The following is a 24,892-nucleotide window of genomic DNA, read 5'->3' on the forward strand; positions in this document are numbered from 1 at the left end:
GAACAAATTTCTGTGCCATATCACTTGTGAATGAAATGGATTAACTTTAGGTGGGGAGAGTACAAATGCCTTTTTGTATTCAAATTGTATCATTTGAATGAACAGGCAACCAATTCAAAAGTTGCTACAGCATCCTCAGGTGTAGAAATAGGAGACGGGCTGAAACCAGTATATTAAAAATAACTGCACGTACAAACATCTTGTCCTAAAATTACAGTTTTCAGCTACTGAATGGTGATGATTTGTATACTATATTTCTTGCAACTGTTCACAAAGTTCTGCAGAGGCAAATACATTCCGAGTTTTCCCTGAAGCTAAATTGAGGCACTGTAACAGCTTACATTAAAAACATTGCATATATATACATCTCTGTGTGCGTTTGTGCGCATTCATGCATGTGCAAAAATAATTTTTATCTGGAAACTTGAATAATGACACTCACTGACATCGAAATAATCTCTACAAGGAAAAAACCTCATACTAATTTAAAGCAAACACAGTATAGACATTTAACTTTTTACCTGTTCCAGATGATACAGAGCAGCTGATATCCTCTGCACACGTTCCACATTTTTCTCAGGGTCAGGAGGTTCATCACTCTTCAAAATGTCTTTGTACAGATTTAACTGCCATTTCACAGCTGGGTCATCAGACTAAAAACCAACATATTTCGTACGTAAGCTGCTGAATGAAGATACTGAATTTGACTACTACCACCACTATTATTCTCATAGTCTAATAAAGAATGTTATAGATACTCCCACTTCATCTGTCCTCTTTTACTGAAAATTACCATCTGCTAGCTGCTCGGAGAAACGGCATTAGATTCTGTATACTGTTGGGTAACTGAACTCAATTCTTAAGCAAGGTTCTGTATTCTTATTTCATGAAACCAAATAAAGCACCCTGGGAACTTCTGTATCCCATTTAACTGCATTAAAACTAAGGAAGCACATTTAGTACTGGGATTGAGTTTAACTCCTTGCAAGACTTCTGTACCACTTCTGGAAAGCTGTTTTATGGAGTCTATAAAAGACAGCTGGAATTTCAGTAGCTGAAGAGTTACAGCCAAAGGTTTTGGTTTGTTTGCAAGACAGAAATAGAAAAAACACATTTGAATTACTTAGTGTGTCCAATTTAAATTTATGTAAGCACAAATTTCTAGCAAACAGACAATCATCTCCCATGACAGGGGAGTTACTCCTATTATGTTCAAAGATGGTAGGCAATGATCTAAATTTATTATTTACAGAATGATGAGGACTCCATTTTGGTATCACCTTTGACATTGTATTCAGCATATAAACATGCTTGTAAAACTTTTAAGTGTTAAGATGACACAAGCTTTTCTTATTTTATCATAGTCACTTTAAAATGCATATATTCTTAGAAACTATTTGATCATTAGTGCAAGTTGAGTTCAAGAAGAGAAGCTAAAATACTACAGTTTAAATTTTACTTTCTTCTAGGATCGAGTTGATTCTAAGTAATTATAGCTTTAAAACTACCAATATCTCAATTCCTTACACTTGTCCCATTCTACAGGACTTCCTGAAACTTGAAAATACCAGCCAAAGCTACAAATAAACTAATTATTGTCATGAAAAAATTATGAAGAAATATGTTAAAATGGTAATTTTTCTAATAGCTTTTCACATACTCTTCTTTTTGTTTTTTATGTATCACGATGAACAAAACAGTTGTGGCTTCTGTGTTTTAAAAGTGCACACCAGCATCTTTAAGACAGATTTTTTTTTATATTACCTTTTCCTGCAGATGTAAGTTGTTACGTAAATGTTCTTTGACTTCATCATCAGTGTCCCTCTGTAGAAAGATAGAAGTATTTTTCAGTTCAGATTATGACTCATCTCATAAGAACATGTACAACATAGAATAGCTATTATTTTAATATTGAAACAACCACTTTTGTTTTCAAAGTATGTAAGTTACCAGAAGGGCATGGGACAAAGGCTTTCTTTAATTTTGACCACAAAACAAGGATTAAACGTTGAAGAGAATTAAAGCTAACTAATAGTATTTCAGTATTTGCTCCAAATGATTATGCATATGTAAAAATGTACATTGTATACAAATGGAAAAGGACATGGAAATGACGGCAGCTGTCTATATACACCACTTTTTCTCGTGAAAGCACAATTAGCAGCTATAATTGCTTACAGTACATTGATATATTGAATTATATTGACTGCTTAGATATCTATGCCTCAAAGTTCAGTTTATAAAGTTCTGTTTATTTTTGCATTAAAAACTATTACAAAGTATACACTTACATGGCTATATCTAGTCTTAGCCAAAGAGATGAGCTCTTGATCTCCAGGAGTACACATATTCAAACCAATAGGAAGCATCTTTTTAAGTGCAGCTACAATCAAGGATGTTTGTATGGAGTACAAATCCCCTCTGCGTTTTGATTTCTTTCTCTCTTGATCTTGTCCTCCAGACTATAATTAAGAAAATAGGAAAGTAAATTACTGTAATTCTCTCATGACACACTTTTCCAACACGCTCTTCCCCTAATGGTCCAAGGAAACTATGTTCCTGATGTAGTACAATTAATTAAAAATGCTGCATTAGAGGAGGGGTGTACAGTCTTGAGCAGGAAATGTAAAGGAATACTTTTGGTGTGCACCAAGGCAGAAATTGCAAGAACAGTAATATTTTAATAGCAGTTAACATACTTTTGTGTGCATTCATACATATGAATCTAACTGTATTTTCTGGATCTTACCTCTCAAATGAGAAACAACCCTAAAATTAAAAGGTGAGTCGGTCTCAGGGGACACTCTTAGTTCTCGATGTTACAGAGACAAATTCAGGATGTTTACATTTTCGTTAGAAGCTTACATAAAGATAGTTATCCAGGGTCTGAATGAGTGAATATTGTCTGATTTGTCTCAACTGAAAAATACCAGTATCTAAAAGGCTTTGATTCAATGCAAGGAAATGCCAATGAATTTGTGCCTCTGAGAAAATCACTGGCCTTTGGCTTTGGCTAATATAGGTAAGTCTGGGATGAAAAATTCAGTCTTTTGCATCTTTGAAGATCATGAGTAATAGGAAAACAAAGAGACAGAGAAGAAAACAGCACAACAGAATAACATCTGCCCTATCTTCTTAAAACAGACACTGTACAACAATATTTCACACACAACTTTTCATTTATGAGACAGCAAATCAAAATCTTTAGAACAGATCCATATATTTAATGAACATATGGTAAACAAAAACAACATAAAAATAGCCCAGTTCTGAATTCTGTACCTAGATTAAACTCCTACTACCCTCCAGGGGAGTTTTGCCTAAGATGAGATTTCAGGACTAGGCCTCCAGGCTTATACAACACTACAGAATAGCAAATGGTTGCATTTAACCCTCCACATCCTTTTCCCTCTGTCAATTTTTACTGACTACTGTTTTTACAATACATTGTGTAGTTCCACATAAGGATACAGCAGAATCCATTGCAATTCATTATTTACCAATTGTTACCACACTATTATCACAGTAATCACTAGAAGAAAAAAAGGTAGCCATACATATTCTACTCAGTGGTAAATTTTGGCAAATTCTGTCTTCTAGATGGTGAATCTCTGTGCATGTAGCTGGTGTTGAGCATTTTGCAGGTCAGAGGGAACACACAATGGATGTGGCTTCCTTTCGTAAGGAACTAACAATTGCAAGAGAGTACTTTGCCTCAAAGCTTTGCTTTTGGAAGTGCCTTAGAAATAGCAGTGATGTAATGGCTATAATAATGACATTATTTGTACTCTACATTGACAGCAGACAAACAAATCCCACAATGTATCACTGTATTCCAGTGGCGTCACTCTGCATCTTAAATAAGGAATAACAAAATATATAATAGATATATTAAAAAAAAAAAAAAAAGGAAAAGCAGAGGTACTGGTTTACTTTTCTGTATCTTCATGCTTGAGGACATTTTAAACATCCAATTTTCTTTATTTTCATTTAAGATTAATAACTATGTATGAACAAGACAGATGAACCTTAAAACCTGAACATTTTTAAAACATGAAAAGAAGATCCATTCTGCCTTTGCCATCAAATTCTGCTATCTGTGAATTCACAACTCCTGCTGATAAATGTGTAAGTAGAGTCACAGAAACCTAAATGACAAGAAAATTATGTCTCTTTCAGTTCTAATATGCACCTATACAAGTAAACACAATACCTTCATTTCATATGTAAAGAGCATTAAATTGGATATATTTTTCCTGAATAATTAACCGTGCTAAAAGGACCTCAACAAGAAGAATGATATAATCTTGTTGCCTAACAGCACATAATGATCTTACTTGTCTGAGGATTTAAACACACAAATGGACATTCCTTCAAACAACATATGTAGAAAAAGAATTACAGATTCTCCAGTAGATTCATAATAATTCAATACACAATCAAAAAGAAGAAAGAATTTATTTATATTTAAAAAAAAAATCAACTACAGCTGGTTAAGATGATGGAATTAATATTTTTAGTATTTCCAACCCTCATTAAACCTTCAATTCTCTGAGATTATCATGAGAGCATTCATTAAATTCTACTTTATATACCTGGGGAAGTTTGACAATAGCAAAGCATGAAATCAGGTCTATTAGTTTAACACAACTGCTCACTTTTAAACTTATGCTTACAATTTAATTGATTAAAAACTCTTCACAGCATCATGCGTGCTTCTCAGCACACAGGGTGAAGGAAAAGATGACAGGGTTTTATGCTCCATTTTGCTGTTCATTCTGTGTCACCAACGAAGAACACACCATAGGCTGAAAAGTACTCATCTATATTAGAAATTCATATTAAAAAAAGATAATATGAATGATGCAAAGGAAGGTGAACTATGGTTCACTGGAGACAAAGAAAGCTTTGGATACACTAATACATAAAAGAAACAAGGAATATTCAAAAGCTTTGTCACACCTCACACCTTTAGTAAAGATCATTTTAATTTTGGAAAAAGGTAGGATTTGAACTCTATATCTTATTTAAACTTACTGGTTCTAATACAATCTTCTATTCATCTACAGAGAGGGTATAGGTTATAGCACATTTCTCCCATACATTCTTATTGAATATCATAAGCCAAATACATGTTTCTGATGACTCTACTTAGGCATTGCTTTTATAATGTCTGCTTCAATAGATTAGCAAAAAATCAGAATGCAGAAAGACAGCAGTGGCAGAATGTACATCCAAAATAATTACAAAAGGTAACTTTACTACATTTTCACATTAAGCAACATGTGGGAGTGCCAAAGGGAATTTCAGCTGCTCTGGTCAAATACCGCCACTTTAACTCAGAGAAAATTTATAGTAGGTGGAAGCTGGGCTTCCACTTTGTGACGCCACTGCTATGATCAATGGAAAGAATGCTTGGAGCCTGATCATCTCTAAATCTAAAACAAAGACACATCATGCACTTTGACCTGTACCTTTACTTGCATGGCCTGTATGAAAGAAAAATAAAGGGAAAAAACATAAGTAAAAGAGATGAAAAGGTGATAATTTTACAAGTTAGTAATAAACTTATTCAGTTTTACCAGGACAATAAAAATATTACAAGTTTGTAGCTAAAACAATAGACTGTAAGTGTATTATCAAATGAGATCTTAGTGAAATATTTTTTTTTCTGCTTAATCCTTATTAAATGATTGAACTTCTGAATTTATCTGTTGCTATTCAGCACTACCATTTGTTGCTTCAGCACATAAGGAAGCACATCTAGTAAGTAAGCACATCAATATACTAATTACTACCTCTTTTCCCCATCAAAATACGATTAAGAAAAATTATGTTTAGAAAAGGAAATCAAACTATCACTGTGAAGATGCAGCATTTCATTTATAGATGTATTTTCCCATTGCATAGCTCATCACTGTTTTGAAGACAGCCTGAGAGAAAACTTGACTTAAGCTTATATCTCTCAGCAGCACCCATTTTGAGAACACTATTATGAACTCAACTGTACCTCTCATACATACATAGGTTTTTTTCCTGTTTATTATGTTAATACCATAAATACACTTAAACAAACATGTATTCTACAGTCAACACTATATTATCATTGTGTCAGGCAATCTTAAGAAGATAACAACAAAACCATGTAGTTATTGTAAAACGGCAAAAAGTTTCAAGTGTTACTCAAAAGAATCCTTGACCAGGCACGGGAAAATACTATAGAAAACTGTTGGTTAAAAACAAACAGAAAAACATACACACAAACAAGCCCCCCCTTCTGTGACAGCTCTAATAGTATCTTTGTTTTCTTGTAATACTTGAGTTAGCCTCAAAATGTTGAAACCAAGCTATTATTAAAAACTCTTTTTATATCCTACTACATTTATATAACATAGTGAAGAAAATCAGCTACAAGTCAAGAAAGACTGAAAGACTGATCAGCAAATTGCGGTAAGCATCTTAGAACCTTCAATACCTTATTCAGACTAATAGTAAATTTATTTGAAAATTTCAATTGCATGTAATATGTAGATGCCGCACAGACATGGCTCAGCAGATACACACTGAAGGTAAGTAAAGACAAAACGTTAATTATATTTCATTTATTAGAGATGACCATAAAAGTAATCCACTCATGATTTACCATAGTATATCTAAAGGAAACGCATTCTATGCAATTGAAATAGTCTCAAAGAGAGATCTAAAATTCTTGCAGAAAATACTAACATTAAATCCTCAAATTATTGTAAGCTTGCAAATAATATGTATTACATATTACAAATGGGCACAAACCACAATGTTGTTTTGTAATACAAACTTGAATTTCATGACTGCCTCAAACTTCTATAATAGGCCTATCCAAATGCTTTTAAAATATAGATAAAAAAAAATTAATAATGAAGGCCAGTCAAATAAAACTTCAGTAGGATATGCAAGTGTTGAGCAACTGAGGTTATATATCCAGCCACACAGTCATTTAGATTCCAAAACTTACAGAGAAAAATTGCCCATATATGTATTACACATTTATTATGTACATGTGAATGTATACATTTAGTCTTTTATACCAATTAACTGTAAAACACAATAGGACATGATTGCATCTTAATCAAAATGCTATTTTATCAACAAACCTATGAAGGGTTCAAAAATAACAGATTAGTGGAGTTGAATGTGTTTAAATTCTCCATTTCAACACTTCTATCACAAATCTGTTATTTCAATGCAATCTAAGTTACCAGTCTCTCTCAGACTGAAAGTTCTCTAACTTACCATTCCCCTCCGAGCAATCTGCTGCCATTTTTTTAGAAAAGAAAAATTAAAAAACTTGCTCAGCTGTTAATACATTTATTTGAGAAAATATTAACAAAGTTAATATTGTATAATCAAAATACAATGGGTACTTAATCAATTTATTGATTGTAATGATGAATCATTTGTTACCACTGCTATTAGCTACTGATAAATAATGTAATCCTAATCCACCATCCTCTGCATATTTTTTCTGCATATGGCATGTAAAGATATAGAACCTTCCATACATGATATATCACACCTTACAGACCAGTACTGTCACAGTATCTTGTATTTAGGAAAAATACTAAGTCTCTGTTGTAAGACAGACAGTTGTCTAAAGCAGTCTGAGATCAGCATGGGGCCTTACTCCTTTAAGAGACCCCAAACAGTTCTGTCTTGGGCCAACTGTTAATAGCCAATGTTCATATTCACAGTTATCTACACATTCTCACGCTTGATAAATACTGGATATGATTACTTCCACTGAAAATAATGTGAATAAAGAGGAACTGGTGATAAAGAGGAAAGTGCTAATTATTCTGTTAGCATACTGCTTCCTGAGCTGAATTTTAATATTAAAGCAAGAAATTATAAAAATAATGTTCCCTAATGTAATGTCCTCTACTGATTATTCTCTGAGGATATAAATAAGTATCAAAACTTGTAAGAAACCCTGAAATTCAGTTACTTAGAGAATTCCTTGTTTATTCAGAACTATGCAGTCTTAAAAAAAATTATTCAGATCTAAATGTATGCTTTAATGAATGCACTGGTTTTAGAGCACTTGCATTATATATTATGAAATGTTATCTATTTCCTGCTTAGAAACTATATACAGAAAACCAATACAACACTTCTAAAAGATGCCTCATGTATTGTATCACAGTAATTAAGTCATCGCGAAACAACTGCCTATCTAAATGATCAGCTGTTCTGCAATCACTCCTGCAGACATGGTACCATATGAATAAAATATTCAGTCATGAAAAACACAACCTTTTATTTCTTCCTATATTAACAATAACCATGCACAGTGTCCTTGAATGCTATTATTTGATATTAATATGCTTGCAAAAAAATTGTATGCATATAAAAATTATAATCTCCCTGTACTGTATACTCATATGAAGAAAAGCACATTTACGTATGCATCTACATCCCTGTTATGTATAAATATATTTATACAAGTATTTATACATAATATATCTGTATATTTAAATATACACAACCAACATTTGAAAATGTGATCTCAAAACCAAACTCTTTCAAACTTGGGACATACAGATTGTCGATGTTAAATTCCTGTGATTTTATCCAAATTGGAGCAGTACGAGGGATACCTGTTCTTTATTTTGTAAAGATTTGTTTTGTCATTCCTGCCATGCCAGACTGACTAAAATAATACGACATTAACAGTTTACATCATATTATCCTATTATCAATACTGTAGTAGTGAGACACAATTTAGATTAAATATGAATCACCTGATTCTAATCTATCATGTTTTAAAAAAAAGTACACCTAATTCTTGGCTCCTTAGGCCAACTCTAACATATAAATGTTGAACTATACGTATTAAATGTATGTATAGTGATTGCCATATTACAAAAGTACAGAGCTATGTGTTAGGCTCTGTTATTGTCCAATTGATCATTAAATAGCCTGGACTGTGCCCAGTACTCGTCTCACTAATGAGGATAATACAAACATTTCAATTCTATCACACAATTTCAAGGAGCTGCATCTTGAAAACAAGAACACACATTGAAAATTTCCTTTTCTCCAAATACAGAATTCTCTATATAGTTTGAATTGCTGTTCAGTGCCAGTCATTAACTAATGATGAGCAGAAAATCTGTTATTTTTGCTTGTAAAGTTTCCAATATCAGGGTTTGGCTTAACCAAATTTCAGAACTTAAAAAGTTATAATAGAAAAGCAGCAAACATTTTTCAAGAGAATTAAGAAATGTAATGGCACATTTTATCAGACTCTCTATTGTCTGAAGTTGGACTTACAGTAGCTAGGTCACAGACAATCAAAATATAGTGAAATACAAAACAGTAAACCCACCACTTCTCTGGTGGTACACTTGCAAAATAGGATTACTCCAAACACATGACAAATATGAATAAAACGAAGAGTTCTTTGCTGCATTTACCAACACTAATTTGGAATTAGACTTCAACTGGCTTTAGTTGAGTAAGGCAATCTTCCTCAGCTAACGTCAAAGCGGCTTTTTTTACCTTGACAACATGCATTTTCTCTATTATACAGGTAATAAATGTACTTTCCAGCCATCATGTCAGCATCTTGTCATATTGAAAATGAGCAAAAAAGAAATGAATGTAGTCATTAATAAGAAACAAGAAAAACAGTGCACATGTGGCACGCTATATGTATGAATAAAGAGGTATATGCAAAGACAGCATTCCTCCATCAGTGTTGACAGAACAATACTGATGGATGTTCACAAGAACAAGATCTGGAAACCAATGTTTCTTCACTTGCTTTTATAAAATAGTCTACCTTTTTTTTTTTCTTCCTGAAAGATTGACAACCCATATAATATGTTACAACCCATATTCTCTTACATGTGTAACTTTTTCAAATCAAGACCTTTATTTTAATCTTATGTCTTTGACTACTTAGCAGACATTTAATGAGTAACTCTAAGGTACATAGCCTATATTTTGCATAGTAGTTGCCAAGTCTATCATCAAGAAGCAAAACTATATTTTGTGTCTTCTACCAGCACAGCAGCTACAATCTGAGTAGATTTTTCAGAGCCTTATTACATACTAAACAGATGCTGAAGATTTAACTGATCCACAAATTTTTATTAACTTACTTTAGACATCTTGCTCTTGGTGTCTCCTGTTAAAAATGCCAAATTGTTGATTTCATTCTGAATCACAAAATTTTGTTCTTCTCTTTTGAAATTCTAAAGATGAAAAAAAAAATCAGCGGAAAGTTAATTCATCTGCATGTACCACATTCATATTTAAAGACAGAATGAAATGGAAGAAAAAGTATACATCTTATCTTACATGTGATTTACACCACAGGATAAAAACTTCAGCTACCATTCGAAAGAGTTCATCAGAATCTGCATCTGGTTTTTTTAGCCAGTTGGCTCTAATTACAAAAACAAGAGAAATTTAAAATAAGACATTTAAAATAAGATAACTGAATATAACAATCTTTATTTAATAGATCAGGTTACATTTGTATAATTAATCTTGGAACTTAATGAGAATCACTTCAATTTTCCGTGACCATGGTTAGAGAGACCATTTTTCATGGTAGTTTAACTTGTCTCCAACAAAATTCCTAATTCTTGGCTACTTATTTCTGCCTGCTGCTCCTCCCCATGGTGCCAACACATGTTTTTGTGCCTATTCTGTGAACCAGACTAGAAAACAGACCTGGCTGAAAAGCAAAACTCTTTCTGCTCTCTCTGTCTTCTTTTTTTTCCATAATGAAACTTTGTTATCAAAACTTTGTGTTGATCCAAAAGAGAACACTATAATGGGGAGAGGAGGAAGAGTACACGGAGATTAATCAGTGGATAGAGCTGTAAGGGCTGACTACTTCGGTTGGTTTATTTTTGTAATCCAGGAACTAATACAACTTCTGTCTGGGTCTGTCTGCACAAGGATGCTCAGAAAACTTGGGCAAATGTACTAACAGATGCACCCCTCTTAAATATCTCTAAATTAAAATGCATTAATATGACCATACATAAAGTGGGCATCTCACAGCAGACATGGACAGAATTATTACATTATTTATACTTATTAACTCTATCTTTCTAGTTGGATTTCTCCACAGCCCAGCTAAATCTATGTTTTTTAAAAATTTTATGTGTTTCTTTGCCAATAAGGTCTGACATAGTAAAGCCTTGAGTTCATCTAGAAAAAGCAAATAATTCTCAGTGTAGTTTTTCAACCCTTCATTAACAGTTCAGGTTTTAGCCATTTTTAGTTTTTGAAAGGCATATTCATTTCTAATGTCATTGGGCTGCTGTAGCATATATAACAAGTCTGGTCAGTATATGCGTTCTCAATAATTGTGCAGTTACAATACAACCAAATAAGCCAAATGCATGTGAGAAAAAGGTGTGAAGTAAAGGTAAATCATTCTATAAGTTAAGAATCTTGAAATACTCAGGATTTGATTCTCAGCATAACATTAAATGCATTGTGTTCTTTCTGATTATCTGATCATGGACTCCAGTAGATTAACTAATAAATATGAGTTTAATTATTAGTTTTTACTTACCTGTTGTTGTCTACATAACGTATCAACATTGGATAGAAGGCATAAAGGTCTCTACAAAGAACAGCAAACTCATCGAGAATGAGTAGCTCAGCTTCTTGGGTGTCAGTTTTACTATCTGCTCTCAGTTGCTCCTCTTCCATCACAATCTTTATAGCTTTCTTCTTCAATTTCTCCAGAGTTGGAATAAAGTGAGTTTTGAGCAGATCAGGCCTAGCTTTGCTGATGATGGGTTGAGCATAAACTATACATAAAAATATAGATAATCCTATGATTAATGCACAATTGATGTTTTTGATCGTATTAATATGAACTCTGCAATTCTAGAAAACATAAAGGTCATAGTGCTTCATATATTTCTGGAGCATCATAAAATTATTAATAAAACTATGAATATAGCTTTGTAACAGTTGTGTGTATTGAGAGACTAAAAATTAGTTACTGGGAATTCAGATTATAAATATTTCAGTCTTATGTCAATTAGACTACCATGGTTTTGGCAAGTCACATGTCTCTAGAACCTGAACAAAGTAGGGATTGAGACACAAACTCCTCACAAAAATACTGGTGCGTTTTTTTTCATCTGTGGTTTTTTTAGTATACAATGTCAGAAAATAGTCAGGAGACAGTGTTCTGGAAGAATTCCTTTACCTCTTTTGCCTTGGGCAAACTAAAATGCAGAGAATGAATGACTAGTTCAAGATCATAGATCTATTTTGTACAAGCATTAGTAATAAAATGCAGACCACCTGAGTCAAAAATCCTTGCAAGAACCACACTAGTACATTATCTCCTTATGTAAATAACCAGCCACTACAAAACTGCAAGCAGTGGTCTCTACAATTAAGCAGCAAACTTCTTAATAAATTTTAATGGAATCATTATTATTACTAAAGACCTTCCAGTATTTAAAATAGTACTGAAAACCCAGTACCAATGGGGCATTAAAATTTAGCAGGAAGCTATTACCTTTACGTAGATTTTCTTGAACCACTTCATTGCATATTATACTCTTACACTGTTAAAGATGAATGATAAAATTTGGATACAGTAAATTTCTTTAGCTAGCTAGCTAGCTACTAAATGTTACAGGACATTTTGAGAAATCTTTAGCTCAGGCAAAGCAACTAATTATGAACCCGGGTTACTCCTGGGATTATTTCACCATATACACTTTCTTTCCCTTTTGTCCTGATATTTCATGAACAGAATTCAGAGGACTTATACCCTCTACTGCTATACTCAGTTCTTAGGTGTCCTGAAGATCAAGAATTCACAACTCCAATTAAATGCTAAGGCTCTTACATTATGTTGTATAGAATATAATCCATTATGTTGTATATGCATACAGTGATGCTACAATGCATGGATAAAAATAATAATAAATTTTTTTTTAAAATGAAAATATCTTTCTCTTACTGTCACTTATCTACTCTTTATCTTTCTTTCCTGCTGTTTTTAATTACAATTTATTATATCACTGGGAAACATGTTAAAGTGTAGCAAAGTAATGAAATATTATTAGGTACAATTACTCTTTAAAAATATTTACGGTACCTGCAATTCTTTTCATCCAAGATGCTTCATCTATTCCCAGATTGTTGTTAATGATTTTCAGAATGTTTCCAAGAATGACGCTCAGATGCTCAGATGTTACCATTGTACAGCAAGGCCCAGCACTTTGAGGAACACTCTCAGACCCTTTTTCCCACCAGTAGGACAAATAGTTGCATAGCATGGGTAAGATAACCTCAATTACATGAGGCATTTCAGTATACCTTGCTCCAGACTCTGCTAAATCATTAATTTCCTTTATTAGTCCATCCAACTGAGGGATCTCTGGACACATCTCTTCTACTCTATCAGGCATACCTAAAACTGCAAGTAAGGGTAGAAAAGCAAAAGATTAATTAACAAAATAAAAGAGAACATCTATGTTCATCTATGTTTAGACCCTCAATACAAATAACATTGTCACTCACGTTTTTTTTCTGTCACCATCTTGGGCAGACATAACTATAGTAAGACTTTGGGGTATACACGGGTCTCTCATTTCACAAATTATGTCTTTCTGATTATGTGCATATAGCACTGATGTAGACAATAGCTACCATAAAGCTATGGCTTTACCATAAGGTGTCCTGCAATTATCTGGTGAGCAGCCCAGCTATGTTAAAGTGCAGAACAGAGCTTTTATCAATATTGGATAAATTCTAACCATTGTTTCCATAATCATTCACAACTTCCACGTCAATTTGCAAAAGATTAAATCCACCTCAGGGAAAAGGAAACAAACAGTTCATAATTATGGGTGAGATTAAAATTAAACTGTACCTAGTTCAGGAACGCTGCACATCTATCTCCCAACAAAAATGCCAGGAAAGAATTTCAGTTGTCAGATGATTGTATTAGAAACTGAAGGGTGCTTATTCAGCAATTAACAACTCATCATAATCTAATGCCAGTCACTCTAGCAAAATTCTTCCACCAGTGCTGCTTCTATAAAGTAGAGCTGACAGGAAGGATGGGCTAGCACAAGCTTTTCCATAACTGCTTTTATATGGAAAAACTCATGAAGCATATGGAATCAATCTACCTACATTTTTGTTTGTTTGTTTGTTTAAAGGAAGAATGGTTTTGGCAGGTAATGACTCTTACACAGATCAATGAGGAAAATACTGAAATACTTTAAGATAGGAGAGTCTATCAAGAGTAAGTCGGAAGAGAAGCAAGCAAAGAAAATCTTTGTAGAAGGACTCATGCTCCTTTGATTAAGGTTTCATGGAATCAAAGTCATATTCTGTCAGGAGTTCCCTATACCAAACTGCATTGGAGTACTGGTAAGACAACAAAAAAATATAGATAATTTTCCTGTTCACATAAATAAGATATTACACCTTTTGCATATTGCTAGTAAGAACACAACTGTACAATTTGTTAAAAATTTTTGTAATGTAGATATGATCTTCAAGTAAGCTTCAAATATTACAGCATGCAGCTTCAGAAAATAATTCAAACATCATGTTCAGAAAAATACCCAAATGTGCTAGGAGAAAGGGAACAATGTTAACACAGTCTCAACAAAGAAGACCAAGACTAAAATGACAAGTAATGAAAGAGCAATAGTAGGGAGTTCTCTACTGGGGCATACATCTGGGGTTTTTCCATTATTATAATTTCTTCCTATTACTAGTAGTTGGAGAGGAGCAAACACCTTTCTTTTTTCTTTTTTTTTTTTCGCATGAGGAACAGTACTTACTTGCTCTTTCTCTTGCACTTTTTGTGTTGAAGACAGACAATGGGTTGTAATGGTTGAGAGAAGGTTCAAGGAACGCTACTGGAATGGCTGCTGCAAGAGATGCTAAGCACTCACCAAGTGCAGGACGCTGCCTGTATATGAGAGACACTAAAAGTTACCTGAGAGGAAGTCTTTCACTAGGCTTTCAATGTCTAGCAGGCATAACAAAGCAGCATTAACATTTACTGCTGATTTAGTTTATCTTTTTAATACATTAGGAACTATTTGACAATTTTGAAAAATTGTATTTCTCACATGAACAAAATTACTGTAAATTACAGTGGTATAATAAACACAGTTCTTAAAAAAACCAACCTCCACCACGTATTGTATATTAAAGGTAAACTGCTCCACAGTGCAACTGTGCGACTACAAACTATAGAAAACATGTCTAGAATATGCACAAAGAATAGATTAGTAACTGCATATTCTTATTATACCTTCAGTTTGCTTAAACAAGGAGCAAATGCATATAATCAATAGGAATTTGTTTTGGCAGTCATATCCTTTTTCAAGATTTCACTTCTTTTCTGTATATATATATATTTCTTTTGCTTCACACATTATACTATTTACATAGTCAAATGATGAGAAACACTACTGCTACTTATGAAAGACTAATTTCATGACTTTATAGCATTCTGTGGTGTGTTCTGAAAGGGGCAATTCTGCATTCCCCCACACAACCTTCCCATGTTCCTATTTTTCTGTTCTGTGCTAGCACTAGATAGCATCTTGATAAGCTGGATGAAGGAACTGGTCCACCTAAAAATAAACCTCACCATGAAAACAAAACTAACGAAGCCAAACCAACAGCAACACAAGATGCTCATCATCTGGCTGCATAAACACTATTTACCGGAAAAAAAGAAAGGGGTGGAAATGTACAGATGAAGGTGTAAGAGATGCTGAGACAGTCCTTTTCAGCATAAGTCCAGACTCACATTGGCTTAAAACTAAAGCTAAGGTACCCTTTTGAAGTTCTGAAGCACTGTTTATACAAGATGCCTTACAGATTTTGTTACACTTGACATACATATTGGATAAAGATAGCACACACCTTTCATCCTTTGAAGCTCCACGTTTTTGTTGGAATGGGCATGGACCTGTTGGAGAGGGTCCAGAGGAGGGCCAAAAAAATTGATCAGAGGGATGGAACACCTCTCCTATGCAACTATATATCCTCCAACTTCTTTTGTTGCAGGAGAAACAAAAGAAATTAGCAAAAGCAATGGCCTTACAGTGAAAAACATTATAAAAAAGGATTTTTGTTCACTTGGGTATTTCATGTAACATGATTCACATAATATAGAATCATAGAATCACAGAATGCTTTGAGATGGAAGGGACCTTTAAAGATCATCTAGTCCAACCCCCCTGCAATTGGCAGGGACATCTTCAACTAGATCAGGCTGCTCAGAGCCCCATCCAGCCTGTCCTGGAATGTTTCCAAGGATGGAGCATCTACCACCTCTCTGGGCAACCTGTTCCAGTGCTTCACCACCCACATAGTGAAATTTTTTTTCTAGTCTAAATCTACCCTTTTTTAGTTTAAAACCATTAGCCCTTGTCCTGTCGCAGCAGGCCTTATTAAAAAGACTGTCCCCATCTTTCTTGTAGGCCCCCTTTAAGTATTGAAAGGCTGCAATAAGGTCTCCCCACAGCCTTCTCTTCTCCAGGCTGAACAAGCCCAGCTCTCTCAGCCTTTCCTCATAGCAGAGGAGTTCCATCGCTCCGATCATTTTTGTGGCCCTCCTCTGGACCCGCTTCAACAGGTCCATGTCCTTCCTGTGCTGAGGACCCCAGAGCTGGATGCAGTACTCCAGGTGGGTTCTCACCAGAGCAGAGCAGAGGGGCAGAATCACCTCCCTCGACCTGCTGGCTACACTTCTTTTGATGCAGGGCAGGATACGGTTGGCTTTCTGGGCTGCAAGAGCACATTGCCAGCTCATGTCCAGCTTTTCATCTATCAGTACCCCCAAGTCCTTCTCCTCAGGGCTGCTCTCAACCCCTTCATCCCCCAGCCTGTACTGATACCAAGGATTGCCCCGACCCAGGTGCAGGACCTTGAAATATTATTCTATTTCAAGGGTGAATGGTCATTCGTTCTCTGCACAGAATTACTACAGTTTACTGTTGTTTCACTGCCATCAAAAAAAATGGAAAATGCAGAAATCAATTACTACATAATTAAGAAAAGAAACTATGTGCTCCACCCATATCACTATGTCATTTTCCTTACATTCTGACCATCCATATAGTGTACATTTTGCAACAGAATACATGATATATTAGTATCACAGTTAGCAACCACAGAATATTTCATTAAAAGCAAATTGTTGATAATATTAGAATTCCTACTATATTTTAGAGCACAACAATGTTCTCTTCCAATTTAAATTGTAATGAAAGATGCAATATTATATATATAGGAGATCTCACAAATTTTCCTAAAAAGGAAACTTTATTACATCTTTGCATTCTGTTGGATCAAAAAGGAAAAACTCGGTGTGTGTGTATATATATGTACACAAACACATATTTAAAAGTAATTTGAAAAGACTAAGATCAAATGCATTGAGGCTATTTAATTGCATGCATGACAATGTCACAACGCATACCCATCTTTCTATATGAAAGGAGGATACCAAGAAGCCAAAAGAAGGTGAACAATTATACAACAAGGCTAAGAAAATTACTCTAAGTACACAGATATCTTCTGTCATATGGAAGTTCTAAATACAAGAAACCAAGGGAAAGACTATAATTTTGCAGGACAGAAATTAGAAAAGTTAAAAAGAATTTCAGAGCAGATAGTCAATGACATAAAAAGCAAATAATGTAAAATAAATCACTCAGGGAACTGAGTGGTTCAATAGAATTAATGGAGTAAAAGGTACTTAAAGAAAAGCCAAATTAATCCTTTAGACAATATTTTAGGAAGACAACTAACTGGAAACATTTGCTCCCAAGAACGAGGAAGAACTGTCAGAGGCTGATGTGCAAGTCTTGGAGGAAGTGGAAAACACTTGAAATGTAATCAAATCAATCTAGACCTTGAAAACCCAAAGCAAGATAAAAGACCACCAACTGATGGTAGTAATGAACAAGCATTTCCTATTATGCCATTGTTACAACAGACTTTCTCGCATCTTTGGCAGTCTTCATTTTGAGAAGCCACTAACAGGTTAAATTGAAGTCTTAAACTGAACAATCTGGATATGTATGCATGACTGAATACAGCAGTTAATTTTGTCATATTTAATTACATACATTTAAAAAACTGCTATAATTTCTTAACTTATGCAGAAGTTTGTATTTCTTATTATTGACAGAGATATTTCATCATTTGTGTTAAAAATCATTTGGAAGTGTGTTGCTATAAACTAACCAGGCAAAGACCAAGACACCATAAAGGGAGATACAACTTTTGGGTACTGGGTAAGAAAAGGGAGTTTTCAACTCCAAATTTAGGACCTAAATTTCTGATGCAGTGAATGAAAAGAAATGGGTACCTGAGTATAGAATTCATGGTCAGAATGCCTATAGCAATAATACTACACTTGCCAGTAGAGCATTAGGCTCAAAGTAGTCAAGGACTACTGCATTTTGCATCCAGTTCTCAACATTTATGAACCACAGAGACATTTAGAGAAGAAAGGTCCACAGAGAAATCGGAAACATCTCCAACATCCTAAACAAGCTAAACACTCTTTCTACAAAGGATAAAACCCTTGTCAGTGGAAGTTCGTCACAACAAGGCAGCAGCAGCAATCCAACTTATTATTAGTTCTGAGCCCCAGCAGCCAGGAGTCTTGTAGAATCACCTGAACTATTTCAACCATGAAAAGTGATACTCACCTATGAAAAGTGAACTATGACAGGTCCTGCAATGGAAGGTAAAACTTCTTAATGTCCCTGCCAAAATTCACTAGGAGAAAAACTGCACTTTGATCCTAAATCTGAGCATTGTTTAACTTGAATAACTGTTCAAGTCAGCTCAATCATTCACTTTTAAGTTTTGCTGAAATACTGAGCAGTGTGTTTAAAATCCTGCCTCCCACCTAGACACTGATGTCTGCCTACAGCCTTAATTTAAGAGCCTCAGTGAGTCTATTGAAACCAAACTAAATGAAATACACAGTTGGAAACCTCTCACACAGCCTTAGGAGACGAATTCATTTCCTTGGATATATCTGATCTGATCACTCTTCCCTTCTAAGAAGACAACTGCAGTAGGAAAAGGTGATGCTGGTAACATCAACGTTTAATGTAACTGTCCAGTGCTTATAGCTCTTGCCAATCAAGTGGAGGCTTGTGCTATGAGCTCTTCTCATCGAAAGGCAACTCAAACACAATCACAAGGCACTTTCTGTTTTGCCTATCAGATCTGTGTCAAAGAGTATTTAATATTTTCAAGCCCAGAAAGAGAAGAAAGAGTATAGCTTTGTAATTTAGTGATGGATGTATAAATGATTGAATATGGACATACACAAGAATGAGCTTGTGCACGTGTGAACATGCATGCACAGTGGGAGGAAAGAGGCAGTCTGTCCACCAGACTGCTCTTGCATTTTGCATGGAAGAATTACTGAACAAACTCTGGAAGGAAGGCAGTCGAGACCGGAATTCCTCATACTAGGCAAAGCGTCTCCTAACCAGACTACAGAGTTGTATTTCTTCCAGTTTAGTCTCTCAGGCCCTCTGGATCTTAAACTTCTCATTATAAGAAAGATCATGAAAAGTGCCTAACCTACAGCCTTCAGAAGCATAAGGAAGTGTTATGATTACCTTGGCTCCTGTCTTGTGATAGACAGACCAACAATTAGGGTTCTCTTTTCTGAAGTAGCAGATATGGATTTGAGCATCTTTTAATGGAAGAGGATCTAAAAGCCAGGGCTTGGAACATATCATAGCAGCTAGATTCCTTAAAGGAACTGTAGATCCTACTCTTTTTAAAATGCAATTAACTGGTAAAGTGGTTTCCTTTGTAGAGTTGAAGGCTGTCAGAATGCTCTACATATGCTCAGGATTTTATGCTCAGGACAACTATTTTGAGAACTCTGCATAGACTTAGGTATGAGACAGACACAGCCTACTTAGTACTCAGCCTACTTATCACAGCAACATGCAGTAGCCAAACTTTGGGAACCTTAATGGCAACCCATCGAAAAATTTAGCTTTCCCTATGGGAAAAATAACCTCCCTGCAGATACACTGCCATATGCAGGATGAATTGTGTGTTTTTATTTAGTCTTGGGTTGGGTTTTTTTGTGTGGAATTGAACTCTAAGATATAGGCAACTCCATTTCAATTGAAGTGTATTTTAAATATGCTCACACTGTTTCAGATTCACCTTTCATTCAAACTGCTTTATTACCTAAACAACACACTCCTAAAGAGGAGAAAATTTTACATGCTGAGTTTTTCACTCAATACCTTTCAACATAGATGTTCTTCCCAGTCCCAAGGGAATAGAGGCTAGAAAGAATTCTGTAACATGAAACTTGTACATCACCCACTAGAGGAAAATAAGAAGCAGATTATCAGCATTTATTCAACTAAAGACTACTTTCCAAATATTACACGTGTTTTAAGCAATCTGACAAATGGTGTCTAAAACTTTTAGCATATGTATCACTGAAGATTCTAGGCTGTCAATACTGCACATGTGTTATTTATCTTCAATTTCTCTGATACCTGGTTTGTCATCTACCTTCATTCCAAAACCTAACAGATCATCAGACAATTCCAAGAGGCCAGCAGATACTTGCTAATAACATATTGCAGGTTATCACACTTGCAGAGTATAATTTTAAGCTAAAACACATCAGTTGGTGTGTCTAACCTCCAGGAACATGACCTGAAGGCTCCCCAGCTTTTTAAAGAAAGTCTTTTCATGGCTATCAGTCTTTTAATTACCTTCTGCTTTGAAACTATGATCACCCAAATATATACAAAATTTTGGAACAGCATATTGCTGAATCTCAAGGAGGCATTTCAGTAATTTTAAACTAAAAGATGCTAAAAATAAGGAAAATTTATTTTAAAATAAATAAAGCGGTTTTCAGATGTAAGAAAAAAGCCACAAGAAATTAATAATGAGTTATCTCCTTTAACCTAATAACATTAAAATACGTAACAAAAATAAGCATAATTTAATTTTCTATAGGAAACTAGTCTCATCCACACAGTTGGTAAGAGAGTATTTAAGGGGAAATTTTAATTTCTCTCTCTCAATATTTGGAGAAATATTGTACATAATTAACTTGAAACTTACTGAGTATTATTTTCAAACATGTAACAGAAATAGGGTACTATGCAGCTAATTTCAGATTTAATGCTGGAAAGTGTGTGTTACTGAAAACAGAATTTCATCCTTTGAATCCATGCAATCATTACTAAAAAGCATTTGTATTATTATAACACAGTAAACTTCAAAAATAAAATAGAAGACTTACATAGTAAATCAATTCCAAACTGATATTGTGAAATATGTTCAAAAATTGATGTCAAGATCGGTAACAATGCTACCGTAGTATAATTGATATTCTGTGAAACACCTTTGATTTGTGTTCGTGAATGGGTAAATTTTCCAAGTTTAAGATTTTCTGAAGTTTTTTCCAGGTCTTCAGCTGCATTTTCAAAAAAGGCACGCAATCCAGCTTTAACAAGCTCAGATCCTGATTTCATAACAGTTCTGAAAAATAGTAGGGGAAAAATATTAACTTTGCATTGATCTTTAGTAGTTGTATAGATATATATGTACATGTTAGTTACATTCTATCAGTCTCTCATGATACACAGATGTATCAGTGAACTTTACATTATGAACTGAAAAGGACAGTTACATCTACACAGAGCAGTATAAGCAACAAATAGCTTGGAGTATTTAATATAAAATAATGGCAACAAAGAACTTGCTTCCTTAGTCTGTCTTTCCAGTTTTTGTGATCTGCTTTCAAATAATATAATGCCTTCTCAGTGAATGTCATAGGTGGTGAGAAAGCTCCTCCGTATAATATGCTCAAGAATAAGAACTCTTAATCCCTAAATTTTTATGGGAGCGACAGTAACTACGTATTCAAGTCAGGATACATGCTTACTTATCTTCAAAGCAGCCTAAAACTAGAAAATGCAACTGCAATACCAGCATCACAGTGCCATTCCTTAATATTTTGTGCACTCCAACCCCTTAATGAAGCTTTCCAGTGTTCTTATTCACAGTGAGTTCATTGTCAGGCTGCTGCATAACGTAACCAGGCCAGAAAACAGCTCAAATTAGAAAACTATCCTGGACTGTGTTTTAATCTACATAAGCATTTCAATGGTAGACAGTAAAAGTTAGCAAATGTAACTATGCCCATATATTAATACATTTTGCATACTTCTAATGCCAGATTTTCCAATAGACACTAAACTGTCTCAATATCTACAGGTATCAATACTTGCAGTCCCAAAGTTTATGCCATTTATATCTCCCAATAAAGTCTTCAAATGCCCTTGGGCAGGGTGACAAAAGTTTTTAATGTTTTAATGACAGGCATTGAACAGAAAAATGTAGATGAAACCCTTTAGATGAAATCTGCTAATATGGCGGTCAATATCTGAATTATTGATACTGCTAATATCACTACTTACAAATAAGGAATAAAAAAAATACAGAAACAATCCAACTGCTCCTGAAAAGCTCTGCAACACCTACATAGTTTGTAGTTGGTATAAATGTTGCAAACTTACCGTGTGTCAAGAGACTGAGCTAAGATGTGCAGGCAGTTCACCATTGTAGCAGAATCACTACCTGGTTAGAAAGAGATACTATGAGAGCACAATAGTATAGAAAATGCAGAATAATCTAATGATCCAAAATGTCATTATTGGAGACGCACAGGTTAAACAAGACATGACATAAGTCTCCCACATTAGGTCACTGGCGGAAGAGTTAGGTCTGGTTCTAGAACTAACTTTCAATTTCTTAAGTCCATTTCCATACAAGAACTAAACAGAATAACTAGTGTCTACTTATGCCTCATTTTCATCACTTGGCCCTGCAACATTCCGAACTTTGTATCTTGTAGTACCTACATTTCTTTTATCATTTTATTACCAATACCTTTGAAAAAGGTATGTTATTTTTGCCTACATCCCCTAACCTATTGAGAAATTAATCTATTGGATTCAACAGCTGGATGACATAAATCAAAACAATTAGTGTAAGATGACTTTGGAAAAGCTAAAAGTAACTGCAAAGGCATGAAATTTTTTTTAAAGGTGTCTGAAAATCCTAGAAGCTGCTATTTCTTCCTGCTCCAACACTTTACATATTCTGTTAGTAAATAAACTGTTAGCTTCAGAGCCATGTTCAATGGACTCACTAATTGTACTGGAAGTTTATGTATCATTTTATGGAATTTTGCCTAGAGCTTGTGAAAAGCTTCAGGTAAAATAGAAGCAATGGTTATACACTCTTCATATTTTCAACTTTATCAAGATCTTTCTTAGCGACTTACCAAAAAGTGAGATCCTATGTCTAACAAGAGCAGCTAGTTTGCAGAACAGGCTAAAGTAGAAAAGAACAGAAAGAGCAAGACAAGACAAGACAAAGATTAAAGATTTATTTAGAATATGAGGTAAACGGTAGTAGGAATATGAAAGAGAGAACACAAGATAGTTTCTGGAAAGTGTATTTTGAATCATACATGATTATAACAGTCAGTCAAATAACTGCTTTAAGCAGAATAACTTTTTGAAGCTTCTGAATTCTCTCATTTTCAAAGCTTTACTACTTGAGAGATGACTTGAAATGGGAAACTTTCTTTTGATTACAGTGGTTTCCAACTATGGCATATTATATGGTTGAGTCATTCTTTATGGCTATTATTTCTGAATAGGAAATTTTTTTGGTAACAAGAAAAACTGAGTAACATTGTAGTGTTTTACTTGGCATTCTGCAAGAAATTAAGGTTACAAATCTTCATACTATTTAAAACTATTTGTGAAGATATCCTTTGTAAATAAATAAATCTGTGTTTATCCACTGCTGATAAGATGAATCCTGAAATGTATACAGACTAGAAGAGCACGTATGTCAGAAACTTGCATATCTAACCTATCTGTCAAAATAATAGGATAATTAAGAAAAAGGAAAAATTACGAACTCTCTAAAGATTAAAGGGACTACTTTAACTTCTGAAAGCAAAGACAACACAGCAGACTTGTTTATCATCTGTGCTGTACTTTACAAACGGAATTAGGATGTAACACAATGAAGCAAATATACCTTAGTAATTGGTATGGTCTCTTACTAACAACAGATTGTCATTATTATCTTCACAATAGTAAGGAAATACTATACTTCCTATAAGATGAAAATAACTGACAGTCACTTTTCTCAATGAAGAATGGACAATGAAGTATAAGATATTTCTGAATTTATAATAGCAGACATGCAGGCCAGACATCTAACTTCGTTCATGTGCCTTCATAAAGGTGTTTTGTACAACCCTAGTAAGCGTCTTTCTACCTTTATTAAGCTGACTGGACTGGCTTTAGGGAAGTAATAGGAGTATTCAGAGAGGAAGCATGAAATTGAAATGAAATGAAATGAAATGAAATGAAATGAAATGAAATGAAATGAAATGAAATGAAATGAAATGAAATGAAATGAAATGAAGAGAAACTTCAGTCCTCCTGAATCTGAGCTGACTTCCCCAGCTACTGGAGGACCACCTTGCACATTTGTATATAATATATCTGAAAGCTCATAAAGCAGACTTTTAGGGACTTAACACTCACTCTTATGGGCAACTACTATATAAGGACTACCATCCGCCTAGAAGATGGAAACCAAAGGGTAACAATAATTTAGAGAAATGCAAAAATACTTTGGAAGATAAACTGAAGAATGGAATCTAGGAAGTTCAGTGCTAGGCTTGATCTTATGTAACAATGAGTAAGTAACCTTTATTTTCAAATTTTATATCTACTCCTCTGTTGGAAAAAGTAGTCGACTCTGGTCA

At 34.4% G+C, this 24,892-nt stretch overlaps 1 protein-coding gene across 2 annotated transcripts in view; it reads right to left on the minus strand.

Annotated features, from left to right (window-relative positions):
• RYR3 (ryanodine receptor 3) overlaps positions 1-24,892 on the minus strand; it is a 254,392-nt gene that overhangs the window by 41,511 nt on the left and 187,989 nt on the right. For both annotated transcript variants that reach the window (XM_087746608.1, XM_087746606.1), the window contains 14 exons: positions 23,384-23,433; positions 22,614-22,674; positions 21,335-21,573; positions 20,313-20,394; positions 14,835-14,965; positions 13,133-13,453; positions 11,579-11,819; positions 10,345-10,432; positions 10,146-10,238; positions 7,273-7,293; positions 5,475-5,489; positions 2,292-2,462; positions 1,765-1,824; positions 522-653 (listed from right to left, as the gene is read on the minus strand). In XM_087746608.1, coding sequence (XP_087602734.1) covers positions 522-653; positions 1,765-1,824; positions 2,292-2,462; positions 5,475-5,489; positions 7,273-7,293; positions 10,146-10,238; positions 10,345-10,432; positions 11,579-11,819; positions 13,133-13,453; positions 14,835-14,965; positions 20,313-20,394; positions 21,335-21,573; positions 22,614-22,674; positions 23,384-23,433 — 1,705 coding nt within the window. The remainder of the gene's footprint in view (positions 1-521; positions 654-1,764; positions 1,825-2,291; positions 2,463-5,474; positions 5,490-7,272; positions 7,294-10,145; positions 10,239-10,344; positions 10,433-11,578; positions 11,820-13,132; positions 13,454-14,834; positions 14,966-20,312; positions 20,395-21,334; positions 21,574-22,613; positions 22,675-23,383; positions 23,434-24,892) is intronic.

Source organism: Nipponia nippon, unplaced genomic scaffold (assembly GCF_047370975.1).
Source record: "Nipponia nippon isolate SJK-2023a ecotype South Korea unplaced genomic scaffold, ASM4737097v1 scaffold_10, whole genome shotgun sequence".
Classification (NCBI taxonomy): domain Eukaryota; kingdom Metazoa; phylum Chordata; class Aves; order Pelecaniformes; family Threskiornithidae; genus Nipponia; species Nipponia nippon.